The sequence below is a fragment of the Tiliqua scincoides genome, chromosome 8 (assembly GCF_035046505.1).
Source record: "Tiliqua scincoides isolate rTilSci1 chromosome 8, rTilSci1.hap2, whole genome shotgun sequence".
In the NCBI taxonomy this organism is placed as follows: domain Eukaryota; kingdom Metazoa; phylum Chordata; class Lepidosauria; order Squamata; family Scincidae; genus Tiliqua; species Tiliqua scincoides.
Window position 1 is genome coordinate 3,260,229 of NC_089828.1, and position 12,869 is coordinate 3,273,097.

The 12,869-nt window shown below is 50.9% G+C and overlaps 1 protein-coding gene across 1 annotated transcript in view; it reads left to right on the forward strand.

The window, feature by feature from the left end:
* The first annotated feature begins 10,902 nt into the window (after positions 1–10,902).
* The window catches only part of PCSK6 (proprotein convertase subtilisin/kexin type 6), a 93,616-nt gene continuing 91,649 nt past the window's right edge, over positions 10,903–12,869 (forward strand). The window contains exon 1 of the mRNA XM_066634821.1: positions 10,903–11,099. Coding sequence (XP_066490918.1) covers positions 10,926–11,099 — 174 coding nt within the window. The 5' untranslated portion in view covers positions 10,903–10,925. The remainder of the gene's footprint in view (positions 11,100–12,869) is intronic.

The window sequence follows — 12,869 nt, forward strand, 5'->3', positions numbered from 1 at the left end:
AGGTGAACTGCCTCTGTTTTGCTCCCATAGTCTGGAATGGCTCTGAAGCGGATGGGGAGAGGTCACTTGCACACCATGGTGAGCCTCCCTGCAAAATGTAGCGCTTTACGCTGCCTCTAGCTACTCCACAGGGTGGAGGCAAGCCTGGGGAGCAACCTGGAACAGTGAATGTACAAGTACTGTACTTAAATATAATTAACATATCTATGTGTTACCATCAGGCTTCAGCAGGAGTCTATCCCAGGGTGCCAGGGTAAAGGGCAGCTGGCTGTTGGCCAGAGGTAGGACCGTGGTCCAGAACAGGCAAGGTCCTATATCCGCAAAGGCAGCTCAAGGTCCAGGAGGTGAATGATAGGGGGATATCAGGCTGAGATAAAGGGAAAGAACCTCTGGATTCCAAGGGGCCTCAGCAGGCCTCACCCATGCCCCCCTGGTGCCCACGACCAACCTCCAATGTGGCTCCTTGCAGCACTCCATATATTTCACCTCCATCACCTTCCTTCTCCCAGTTCCTTTCCTGCTGACATTTCAGAACCTCAGAGGAGGGAGGAAGTGGGGAGAGGAGCCAAGACTACTGGCCCAGAACAGCTCCCACTTCCACCTTCTCTGCCCTTTGGAAGCACAGGCAGGGAGGTGACAGAAGTGGGGCAGGGAGGGCAGTAGCTCCTCCCAGCTTGCTGCTTGCACTCTCAGGGAAGGTGAGGAGCGGTGCCATTGCCAGGGGGATGCGGGCCGCACCAGGTAACATGCACGGGGGTGTGTGTGTGACCCCACCACTGGGCAGAATGTTTCAGATCTTGGTACTTTTGATTAATACCATCATGTTATGTATCAATCGATATGTAATTTCATGCAGAAGGCAATTAAACAAACCAAGTTGAAATATCTCTATTCTATCAAAAGATATAGCCAAAAAACCAGTGGGGTGGGGCAACGGTGCATCGCAATACTCGCCACCTGGGGCATTGCCCCGCCCACTGCATGGGATGAGGCCCATCATGGGGGTGAGGAATTGGCCTTCTGTGCCAGGTGATACAAGTTTTAGTGAAACCACTGAGAGGGAGCAAGGAACCGGGAGGAAGGACCACTCAAGGCTGCTAGTCTCCGTTCTTCTCTCTCCCCATCCTCTCTCTTGTGAAAGCACAGGCAGGGAGCCACATGGAGAAGGGCAGTTCTGCTGGCAACCACAGATCAGTGGCAGGCCGCCGGGGGAGAGGCTTGGCTGCTCTCCCCGGGTCAGCCATGGGTCTGTGGTCTGACAATGGTTATGACCTGGGGAAGGGGAACAATCAGGAAAAGAGGGCAGGAGCTAGGCAGAGTCCTCACAGTGCCAAGAAGCTGCTCAAACCGAGGTGCTCACTTTGTGAGAGTGGGATTCCGACAGAGAGTGGGAGGGGCCACTTGCAAGGCGCATAATGATCTATGCTTGGGATCATTAGGAAAGGTACTGAGAACAAAACGGCTAGTATTATAATGCCGTTGTACAAATCGATGGTAAGGCCAAACCTGGAGTATTGCATCCAGTTCTGGTTGCCACATCTCAAAAAAGACATAGTGGAAATGGAAAAGGTGCAAAAGAGAGCGACTAATGCTGGGCTGGGGCACCTTCCTTATGAGGAAAGGCTACGGCGTTTGGGCCTCTTCAGCCTAGAAAAGAGACGCCTGAGGGGGGACATGATTGAGACATACAAAATTATGCAGGGGAAGGATAAAGTGGATAGGGAGATGCTCTTTACGCTCTCACATAACACCAGAACCAGGGGACATCCACTAAAATTGAGTGTTGGGAGGGTTAGGACAGAAAAAAGAAAATATTTCTTTACTCAGCGTGTGGTTGGTCTGTGGAACTCTTTGCCACAGGATGTGGTGATGGCGACTGGCCTGGATGCCTTTAAAGGGGGATTGGACAAGTTTCTGGAGGAAAAATCCATTATGGGGTACAAACCATGATGTGTATGCGCAACCTCCTGATTATAGAAATGGGCTATGTCAGAAGGCCAGATGCAAGGGAGGGCACCAGGATGAGGTCTCTTGTTATCTGGTGTGCTCCCTGGGGCATTTGGTGGGCCGCTGTGAGATACAGGAAGCTGGACTAGATGGGCCTATGGCCTGATCCAGTGGGGCTGTTCTTATGTTCTTAACTACAATTCCCAGGAAGCCTTGCAGGTCTCTTGTTATCTGGTGTGCTCCCTGGGGCATTTGGTGGGCCGCTGTGAGATACAGGAAGCTGGACTAGATGGGCCTATGGCCTGATCCAGTGGGGCTGTTCTTATGTTCTTAACTACAATTCCCAGGAAGCCTTGCAGGTCTCTTGTTATCTGGTGTGCTCCCTGGGGCATTTGGTGGGCCGCTGTGTGATACAGGAAGCTGGACTAGATGGGCCTATGGCCTGATCCAGTGGAGCTGTTCTTATGTTCTTATGTTCTTATTGCGGTGCCTGCAATACTTACTGCATTGGCTCCCCCAAAGCATCTATACCTACACCACCGGTTCTGATATGGTTATTTCCCTATTAGAGACACCTTTGGGTATAATCAAAGATGGAAAAGCAGCATACAAATAAGCCAGTGAATTTGCCTGTGAAATATATACTTGCATCAGACTGGCAAGAGTCTGTGGCAAGAACTGAAAACTTTGGGGTTCCAGGGTGGAGAGCTGCATAGAGTGCTGGGCATTCATGTCCCTGGTCTGGACTTGCAGTGGACTTGCTAACTGAAAATCAGGATGGTGTAAGGGCTGGAAGCACTTCAGTGTTTCCGAAAGTGCCTGAAATTCACTGCTGTCCCGAGTACAGCGATTCTCTGGACATTACAAAACAGCAAATGCTTCTGAAAAGGGCCTAGGAGAGGGGAGTAAAGGGGGTAATTTGTACCTGGGCCCAGGGTCTAAAGGCGGGCCCGGGAGCCAAAGGAAGGGGCCCAGAAATTTCCTGGGATCTGACATTTTCCTATCTACTCAGACGTTGCTCATACGGGATGCTGGGGACACTACTGATGCCATATGGGTGGGTAGACCTGGACTCCAAAGATTTTTCCAGCTGTCTCTACCCTTCCCTCATCCTGCTTCCTCCCTCCTTGCTCCTATTCTGCTTGCCTGTTACTCTGTTTCACTCCTTCCCCTTTGCAAAGGGCCCAAAAGAAACCTTGTACCCCCTGATAAAATTCCTCTCAGAGGGCCTGCTTCTGAAAATCTAATCATAGGATAAGGTAAGGTAATCTGCTTGGTGTGACTCCAAAAATCTCATCAAGGCAAAATGTAAAGCAACTCCTCTGATAAAACCAAACCCTGTCATTTTTCTTTTTCAGTACCCCAATCAGGAATTGCAGAAGCTGGTCATATAAGCGCAGCTGAAATCCTGACTCCATTCCATGCTGAATTTCAGAATTACTTAGGAAAGGTTGCAAGTCAGGTTCTTCTGCTAAACTGTAGCAAAAGAAGGGGATAGAAGCAGGATTATATTATATCCATCTTTAGACTACTGTTCCAAGCTCAGGACTGAAGTGGGAAGATCATTATAATCTGCTGGCAGATCACTGGAGTGGATGATCACCCGAGTGGAGTCAGCAAGGGCTTCCAGTGATCGAACAGCAAAAACACTTGGGGAAAACTGCTTGTTTCCACCCCCATCTAAACTAGGCTGCTAAGAATCCCTGATCTGTAGTAACTCCAAGACTCCCCTATGCACATCTCTATGCAGGTCCTCTCAATATATGGGATAATTGCCAATATATGGGAGAGCCAGGGTGGTGTAGTGGTTTGGGAGGTAGACTTAGACCTGGACGATCCAGGTTCAAATCTCCCCTCAGTCACAAAGCTTCTTGGGTGACCTTGGGCCAGTCGCTTTCTCTCAGCCTCACCTACCTCACAAGGTTGTTGTGAGGACAAGAAGGAGGGGAGCAGCAGCTGTGTAAACCGCTCTGAGCTCTTTGGAGGAAGGGCGGTATAAAAATGTGAATAAATAAAATAATTGGGTGCAATGGAGAGCCAGAGAGGTGGACTTAGACCTGGGAAATCCTCCTGGGTGACCTTAGGCTAGTCACTTTCTCTCAGTCTCACCTACCTCACAGGGTTGTTGTGAGGAAAAAGGAGGGGAGCAGCTGTGTACACCTCCCTGACCTCTTGGTATAAAAATGTGAAAAATAAATGCATCTGGCTACCCCATCCCCCAAGACACTTGTTTTGCACATGGTTCCTCTTAGTGGACCTGGAGGCCTAGTAAAAGACAAAGATCCCACAAGCCTGCCCTCACCTTAAGGATGATACATCAGCTGCACTGTTACAGCAGCAGGGGCTCTGACCGCCCTGGGCTGATCCTAAAAGTTTCTGGCTGCCATTATCTCACCCTATAAAGGGGCAGGAGAGGCAGGAGGCTGTAGGAGAGGAAGGGTAAAAGAGTTTGGGGAAGGAAGGCCCGAGAGAGTGCTAATGATCAATTTGAGAAGGGAAGGAACCCTGGAGCAAGAAGGGTAAGCAGGGGAACCGCTAAAGTCCAGGGGCCATGGAGGTGAGGAGGAAGGAGGCACTTCTAGGGGAATCTGAGCTCCTTGCAATCAATGTGTCCTCTTTTCTCCCCTAGCGAAGTATTTGAAGTGGGTTCTCTCTGCACTTAATTGCTGGTTCACCAGTTTCACTGAGCAGTTTGCATCTCACAGTGGGCCTCCAGCTTTGAGTTGAAACATTTATACGGAGAAGGTTAGGATGATAAATATTCATTTCATTATTTCATCCAGGGCTGAGATCCATTTCAAGGAGGTTTGAAATAAGCCACTTCAGCAGCAGGCACAGCAATAGCAACAACAGAGATCCCATTAAACCCTCTCCTCTCCAAACGTACCTTAATGTCAATTTCATCATACATAAGAATCCAAATCAAGCCCTTAGGAGAGAGGGAAAGAGGTTCCTCTCCTAGATTCTACTCTATTAATTACATCTATATCCCCGCCTCTCTCCAACTAGTTAAGGGTAGTAGAAGTATCCTATTTTAGCCTCACAACAGTATTGCAAGGTAGGTCAAGCTGAGGCAGAGTGACTGGCGCAAGTGAGCTGAATGACTGATTTGGCCATAGGCTTGCTTAGCTGACATCCAACCCTCTTACTCAGTATCCACTGCACTGTACTTGACTCTGTAGTTTAGTGTAGATGTGGGAGGAGGATTCCCTGAGCACAGAATTATTGTGCTTTTACTGCTTTAGAAGCTCTGGATTAGTGGAGAGTGTCCACCGTCTGCCTGCGCTTTCTTGCTGCCTCTTCCATTTGCTCCCTATATTCAAAAAGGGAAAGGGCAGTGGGGCAAAAGATCACAGCTCTCACCCCCTCCATACATCCTCTTCTGCTCCATTCCCCTGCTCATTTTTAAATCAGCAGCGTAGGTGGGTGGTTGCATGCTGCAGTTTTAGGAGGGACTGGCATTTGGTATGGTAAGTCACTGCACAAAGGCAGAAAACCCTTGAGAGGGGCCTGACTTAGTGCAAAGCAGCTTTTTATATTCATCCACTTACCCTCTGTCAATGTTGCTGCTCCTTGCTGTGCCCGGTTTGTGTTGCTCCAGCAATTGTGACACATTCCTTCTCTGACCAGGAAGTGGTCACTGGTACAATACATCATCAGAGGGTCCTAGCCAGACAGCAGATCAAATTTGGGGCATCAATAAAAACTACAGCCCCTTCCCTTGATAGCATGCTGATATAATACATCAGCTGAGCAACGGGTTGCTCTGGTTATGTATCAGTGCCATCCATCACTGGGCAGAACAATCTCTGGGAATATATTATTCAGGGCGCACTGTTCTCATTTGAGGAGCAAAAGAAAGAGCTGTGCTAGTGTGAGTTGAAGAACAAGACAAATATCTGCCCCTTAATGGCCTATTTAGAGAAATAATGGTTCAAAAATCAATCCTCCATTTGGTTTATTCAGTGCAATTGTGATGATTTTGCTGTCACCAGGAAATCCCAGAAGTTGAATGTGGAACCTGTAACATACTGTGTAAAGCTGCCTTAGATGGAATCCAGCCCTTGGTCCACTTTACCCAGTACTGTCTGCAGGACCTCCAGGGTTTCAGACAAGGGTCTTTGCCAGCCCTACCTGGAGATGCCACAGATTGAATCTGGGACCTTCTGCATGCAAAGCTGGTACTCTACCATTATAAGAACAAAAGGACCCAAGAAGAGCCCTGCTGGATCATGTTAAAAGGCCCATCTAGTGCAGCTTCTTGTATCTCACAGTGGCCCATCAGGTGCCTCAGGGAGCACACAAGATAACAAGATACTTGCTTCCTGGTGCCACTCCCTTGCACCTGGCATTCTGAGGTAGCATACTTCCAAAACCAGAAGGATGCACATACCCGTCATGGCTTGTGACCTGTGATGAACTTTTCTTCCAGAAATGTGTCCAATCCTCTTTCAAAGGCACCTAGGCTAGAAGTCATCACCACGTCCTGTGGCAGTGACAACCCTCCCAAAGGTGAATGGAGTAGTGGTTCTACTGTACGAAGTAGAAGTAGGATGTCTCTAAATCCCATAAACTGTGGAGTGGCAACAGGATATAGACATCTTGTCTCGTGTGCTCCCTGAGGTACCTGGCAGGTCGCTGAGAGATACCGGAAGCTGATCTAGGTGGGTCTTTTGCCTGATCCCGTGGGGCTTATGCCCCGCTTTGCTGGGCTCAAACCTAGTTTGCTTCATTCCCAACCCCAAACTTTGTGCGGTGAGTTAATGGAGGCCATCTGACCATCTGTCTGAAAGCTCACATATTCTGTGATGGAATTATGGCACCTCTCAACCATAGTAGTGAAACATCTTCAGCTGTTAGGCTTCAGCCACAACAGGGCACAATCACCTTCTGATTCAGCCAAAAGCATTATCCAGACAGCCACCCTGCTTTTCCTTCCTGATAAAAACACAACCATCTTTCCTTCTGTTTTGGTTTTCAAAGTGAGTTTCTAGTCCTCTGGTTTTTCACAAGCATATAAAGAGGTGTGTGTACCCCCTCTAAATAGTGTTTTCCACAGTTGTGGTCCTATTTTGTGTGCATGAGGCCTTATCAGCAAGGAGGCTCCAACCATTTAGAAACAGAAAGCAAAACTTGTGGAGATTTAGTGATGCATTTAGTTTTTAGCTATAGGTTGCGTATCCCTTTTCTGGACTGCTTCTGATGAGAAGGTGTTTAGATTTTGGATTTGTCTGGATTTCAGAATAATTGCATAAATATAATAAGAAATGCAACTTCTTGCTCTTTTCACTGGTACCCACATGGGTGTCTGCTGGTCTCTTAGACATTTTTCAACAATGTCCGTACAGATACACACCTCAGAGCAGAGAGCTTTCAGCTTGTACTTGCACTGTACAAGACCTTCTAGTCTACACACTACAGAAAACAAATTGGACAAAAATGTCTGGATTTTGGAACAGTCTGGATGTCTGTATTTGTTAGTCTTCTTTCCAAAACTGCCCAAGGATTTGTACTGTATATAAAAGACATGTAAAAGCACCAGGAAAGCAACAGAAATTTTTTATCCAGCCAAATGAAAGCACTTTTGAAACCCTGCTGCTTTCCACTGAAGGGCCCTTTCACCCTCCGGATTGAAAATCAATGGGGTTTCAAAGTGGTTAACTTTGGTTGGATCCTGTCCAGTGTTTGAAAGAGCTGACAAACCCTTACCAAGGACAAATCCCTATCAGAAAGAACAGTATGTGGAGCCTCTGGGAGAAGTCTGTCAATGTTTTGCAGAGTGAGAAGCTGTGGAGTTGTATGGAAGATAGATATGGTGATTATGTGTTGCAAATCCTAATCTAAATGGGTTCAATCCACTCCAGTGAGTGAGAAGACCCATTGCCCACTTAGCACCTCCATTAGCACACAATCCCTTTCCAGCCTCTGGGTGTGTCTCCAGTGGCCAGCCAGTCTGAATGGAATTTCCTTGTCCAGTGACATCTCCTCTTTAACACAATACTCTGCCACCCAGTTCTTGGCCCAAAACACCCATTACGCAAATTCAGAGCAATGATGGCCCACCTGTCTTTTCCTATCAGGTGATAAAACCCCCTGCTTCTGACCAGAAAGGTCTTTCTCTTTCTTTAATCACTGTATATGTATATTCAGGCTGACCTTTCTTTATGTCTTGTGCTCTATATGCATTGCTAGCAGGACAGCAGCCTTATGCAAATCATGTACAACTGGAAGAGGAAGTAATTATCCTCACATGGATTACAGCTACCTTTTCCACCTAGGAGTTTGTGGTTTGGGGAGGGAGCCTGTATATGGCCTTAACCTTTACATAAGTGGCACCAGGGTCCCCAGTGCACCTTCTTGTTGGCAACCTTCAGTCTTGAAAGACTCTGGTATCGCGCTCTGAATGGTGGTTCTGGAACAGCGTCTTGTGTGGCTGAAGAGGCCGATTCGGGAGTGACAATCCCTTCCACACTGAGAGCAAGTGCAGTCTGTCCCTGGTCTGTCTCCCTGGCTTTGGGCCTTCCTTCTTTGCCTCTTTGCCTCAGACTGCTGGTCAAGCGTCTCTTCAAACTGGGAAAGGCCATGCTGCACAGCCTGCCTCCAAGTGGGCTGCTCAGAGGCCAGGGTTTCCCACCTGTTGAGGTCCACTCCTAGGGCCTTCAGATCCCTCTTGCAGATGTCCTTGTATCACAGCTGTGGTCTACCTGTAGGGCGCTTTCCTTGCACGAGTTCTCCATAGAGGAGATCCTTTGGGATCCGGCCATCATCCATTCGTACGACATGACCGAGCCAACGCAGGCGTCTCTGTTTCAGTAGTGTATACATGCTAGGGATTCCAGCACGTTCCAGGACTGTGTTGTTTGGAACTTTGTCCTGCCAGGTGATGCCGAGGATTCATCAGAAGCAGCCCATGTGGAAAGTGTTCAGTTTCCTCTCCTGTTGTGAGCGAAGAGTCCATGACTCGCTGCAGTACAGAAGTGTACTCAGGACACCAGCTCTGTAGACCTGGATCTTGGTATGTTCCGTCAGCTTCTTGAGAAATCCTAAAGCTGTTCAGCACAAAGGGGGAGAGGCAGGGTCAACCCAAGACTTCCTGGCACTTGAGACAGCTTGCCAAATGCTGCCCCCCCTTACCTGGTGATGTGCCAGACTTTGCTCTTCCCAGTCCCTGGACTGGAAAAAAAAAGAGGGAGGCAGAAAGGGAAGCGTGAAGGAGAGGGATGCTGTAGCCCACCTCTCCTCCACACTTCCCCTTCCATTCCATCCCTGTCTTTTCCTTTTCCAATCCAGGGAGTGGGAAGAGGAGGTGAAGTGAGTGCCCCCCTACAAAGCTGCTGCCTGAGGCAATCATCTCAGTTGGCCTTAGGGATGGGCCAGCCTTACAGTGGAGAAAGCAAGAGCCTGAACAACTCCACAGAGGGCAGCTGGGCCAGGAACACAGAAGGACCTAATCAACACACAGTGAGGGGACAGGCCTCCAGGATGTGAACGTATCACACCCAGTCTGACGACCAACCTCACATAAGGAGGCCACAGACCTGCAGTACAAGCAGTGAGGGATCAAGAACAGGATAGTCAGGAATCCCAGCGCACAGGGCTCAGCTCTCATTAGGCCACTCACACAGAGAGGAAAAGCCTTTTTGAGTGGAGCGGGGAGGGGAAAGAGAGTTCCCTGGGGAGGGGGCAGACGAGGGCAATGAACACATGGGACCATCCAGAGCTGCAGTTTTCAACCTTTTTCATCTCATGGCACACTGACACGGTGCTAAAATGGCCAAGGCACACCATCAGGTTTTGGACCATTGACAAGGCACACCATACTGCTGGCAGGGGCCTCAAATCCCCCAATGGCCCTACTAATAAATGACCCTCCCCAAAGTCCTGTGGCACGCCTGTGGACCACCCGTAAGAACAGCCTGGCTGGATCAGGCCATAGGCCCATCTAATGTATCTCCTGTATCTCACAGTGGCCTCAGGGAGCACACAGACAGTAAGAGACCTGCATCCCAGTGCCCTCCCTTGCATCTGGCATTCTGAAGTAGCCCACTACTCAAATCAGGAGGCTGCACGTATGCATCATTGCCAGATGCAGGGGAGGGCACCGGGACGCAGGTTTGTGTCTGTTGGCTTGTGTGCTCCCTGGGGCCACTGTCAGAACAGGAAGCTGGACGAGATGGGCCCTTGGCCTGATCCAGCAGGGCTCTTCTTATGTATAGCTTGTAACCCGTGATGGACTTTTCCCCCAGAAATGTGTCCAGTCCCCTTTTCAAGGCATCGCGGTCAGATGCCGTCACCACATCCTGTGGCAAGGAGTTCCACAGACTAACTACACGTTGAGTAAAGAACTGTCTGTCCACGGGACAGGGGTTGGAAATGGCTGTTAGTCCTGGGGCGGGGGAAGCACTCCAGAAGAGGCAGGGATCTTTTCCGGGGGGGGAGGTGGGGTGAGCAGCAGAGGGGCCCCAGGCAGGACTAAGCAGGCCAGAAGGCTGGCCGCACATGGCACCGAGACCAACCAGGATGGAAGCCAGGGGGACAATCCGCTCTGGCACCAGCCAGGTGAGCGGGCAGAGCCACGGGCGAGCCCAGCCAGCAGCAGACCGAGCCTGGCGGAGCTTGGGAGGGCGAGGGAAGGGGCGCCGGACCCCGGAGGGAGCGCAGGGACGGAGGGCGGCGCTGGCTGGCTGCGATCTCCGCCTCCTGGGTGGCGGCGGCGGCGCCGGGATCCCCTCCCTTGGCTCAGCCCTGCGGGGGGAGGACGGGGAGCTCCCCGGCCCCCTCCCCTCCACCCCGCCGCGATCCGCCCCCCTCCGCCCAGCCGCCTTAAAAGGCGAGGCTCCCCCCACCGGCCGGCACAGGCGTGCCACTCGCTCCGTGCGCCCCAGTGCCCAGCAGCCGGCGGGCAGGCGGGCGGGCAGCAGGAGCCTTCCTCTTCCTCCTCCTCCTGCTCGGATTCCTGGCTCCGCGGGGGCATCATCATGCGTGCCTTCCTCGGGTCCTGCCTCCTCCTCCTCCTCCTCCTACTGCTGCCTCCCTGCCCAGCCAGGCGCCCCCGGGCCGTCTTCACCAACCACTGGGCCGTGCGGGTGCTGGGGGGCCCCGGCGAGGCAGACCGGCTGGCCTCCACCTACGGCTACCTGAACCTGGGACAGGTGAGGACGCCTCGACTTCGCTCCCCATCATCACACCCGGCGGCGTAGCCAGAGGGGGGCAGAGCACTAAGTTTGGCAGGGAGTCTCAGCGCAGCGTACAAGTGGATCCTCCCCTTCGGATCCACTTGCACGCTGCGCTGAGACTGCCTGCCAAACTTAGGGCTCTGCCCCCCTCTGGCTACGCCACTGATCACATCCCTTGGAAGTGAAGGGACATGCGGGGGGGGGGCGCTCCTGCCTCTCTCCGATCCTGGAAAGGGATGCATGTCGGGGGGGGGGGATTCATCGCACAGATCGTCCTTCCTTGTCTGACCTTCCTTGCCCCCCCCTTTGGACCCAACCCTTCACTTTACCAGCTTGGAGCGTTACAGCGGGGTAAGGCTACAATCGTGTCCACACCTACCTGGGAGTAAAACCCATTGACTCTAATGGGACTTACTTGTGAGTAGGCGTGCATAGGCTCGGGCTCTAAACATGGCCAGGGAGTGATGTGAGCGGGGCTGGACGCGGATCGGCGTCCCCACTCGGGATAAAGCCGACCACAGCCCGATCCTAAGCATGTCTACTCAGAAGTAAGTCCCATTATAGTAAGTGGAGTTTATTGCTAGGTAGGTGTGCATTGGATCGCATCTTTAGGCTGCAATCCTAGCCACACTTACCTAGGAGTAAGCCCCATTGACTATAATGAAGCTTACTTTTGAGTAGACTTGTATAGGATTGGGCTCTTTGCTTGCTCTGTGACCAGGGCAGGTGGAGTCTGTTATCAGGGGGCATACAGGTTCTTCAGAGAACCAAGAGGCTGGGCACCTTCAAGGTGAGCTCTGTCTCCGCTCTGAGTTCAGGGAAGTGCCCTACTCCCAAGTAAGTGTGTGCAGGATTGGGAAAGAGCCCAGTAGAAAGTGTAGATCCCCACAGATTTCAGTGGGCAAGTGAAATGTCCTCTTGCCTCTCTTTTTCTCTCTTGTGGTGGAAATGAATGAAACTTTTCCAAGGGAATCCACTTTGGGAGGAATTGGGGCCCTGAGAAATGGATAAGGACTGGGCTGGAGGCACACTGGTGTGCAAGGGGGGGGCAGAAGTGCCCTTTGCTGCCTTTTGGATGCCACTAGATTTAGATCTGGTTTCCATTGTGCTGGATATAATCCTATGCATTATCAATCATTATCATCATCATGAGAGTAAGTTCCACTGGATTTGCAGGGCTTAGAGCCCAATCCTATGCATATCTACTCCAAAGTCCCACTATAGTCAATGGGGCTTACTCCCAGGAAAGTGTGTCTAGGATTGCTGCCTTTGTTCTGAGTAAAGATGCATAGGATTGCACTGGAACACCAGTTACCCCCTTGAGTTTTTGAATGAACCCTGAGAGCGCCAGGCAGTGGGTCCATGCTCAGCATGGAGGCTTCTTGAACCTGCAACTCCCAACACTTTTCAGGTTGTACCGGTTGGTGGAAGGAAGGACCAGTTGGAGGGCAGAGGAGAAACAGGCTTTGATGTTCCAAGTCAGAGCACAGGTCCCTCCAGCCCAGTGCTGTGATGAATGGCAGCAGGTCTTCACAAGGTCTTTGGAAGGGGCCAGTCCTAGCCCTGCTACCTGAGATCTTTTTGAACCAAAGATGAGGCTGGAGCTGCCTCCATGAGAGCACATAAATGTATTGCATGTGCTCCGTGCACCCTCTATGCACCCTCTAGCCTAGCCTTGGCTGTTTTGCCTGTCTCCCCCTGATCCTTAGGACCTCAGATTCTTTACCTGCAGCTGTTAAGGACTCT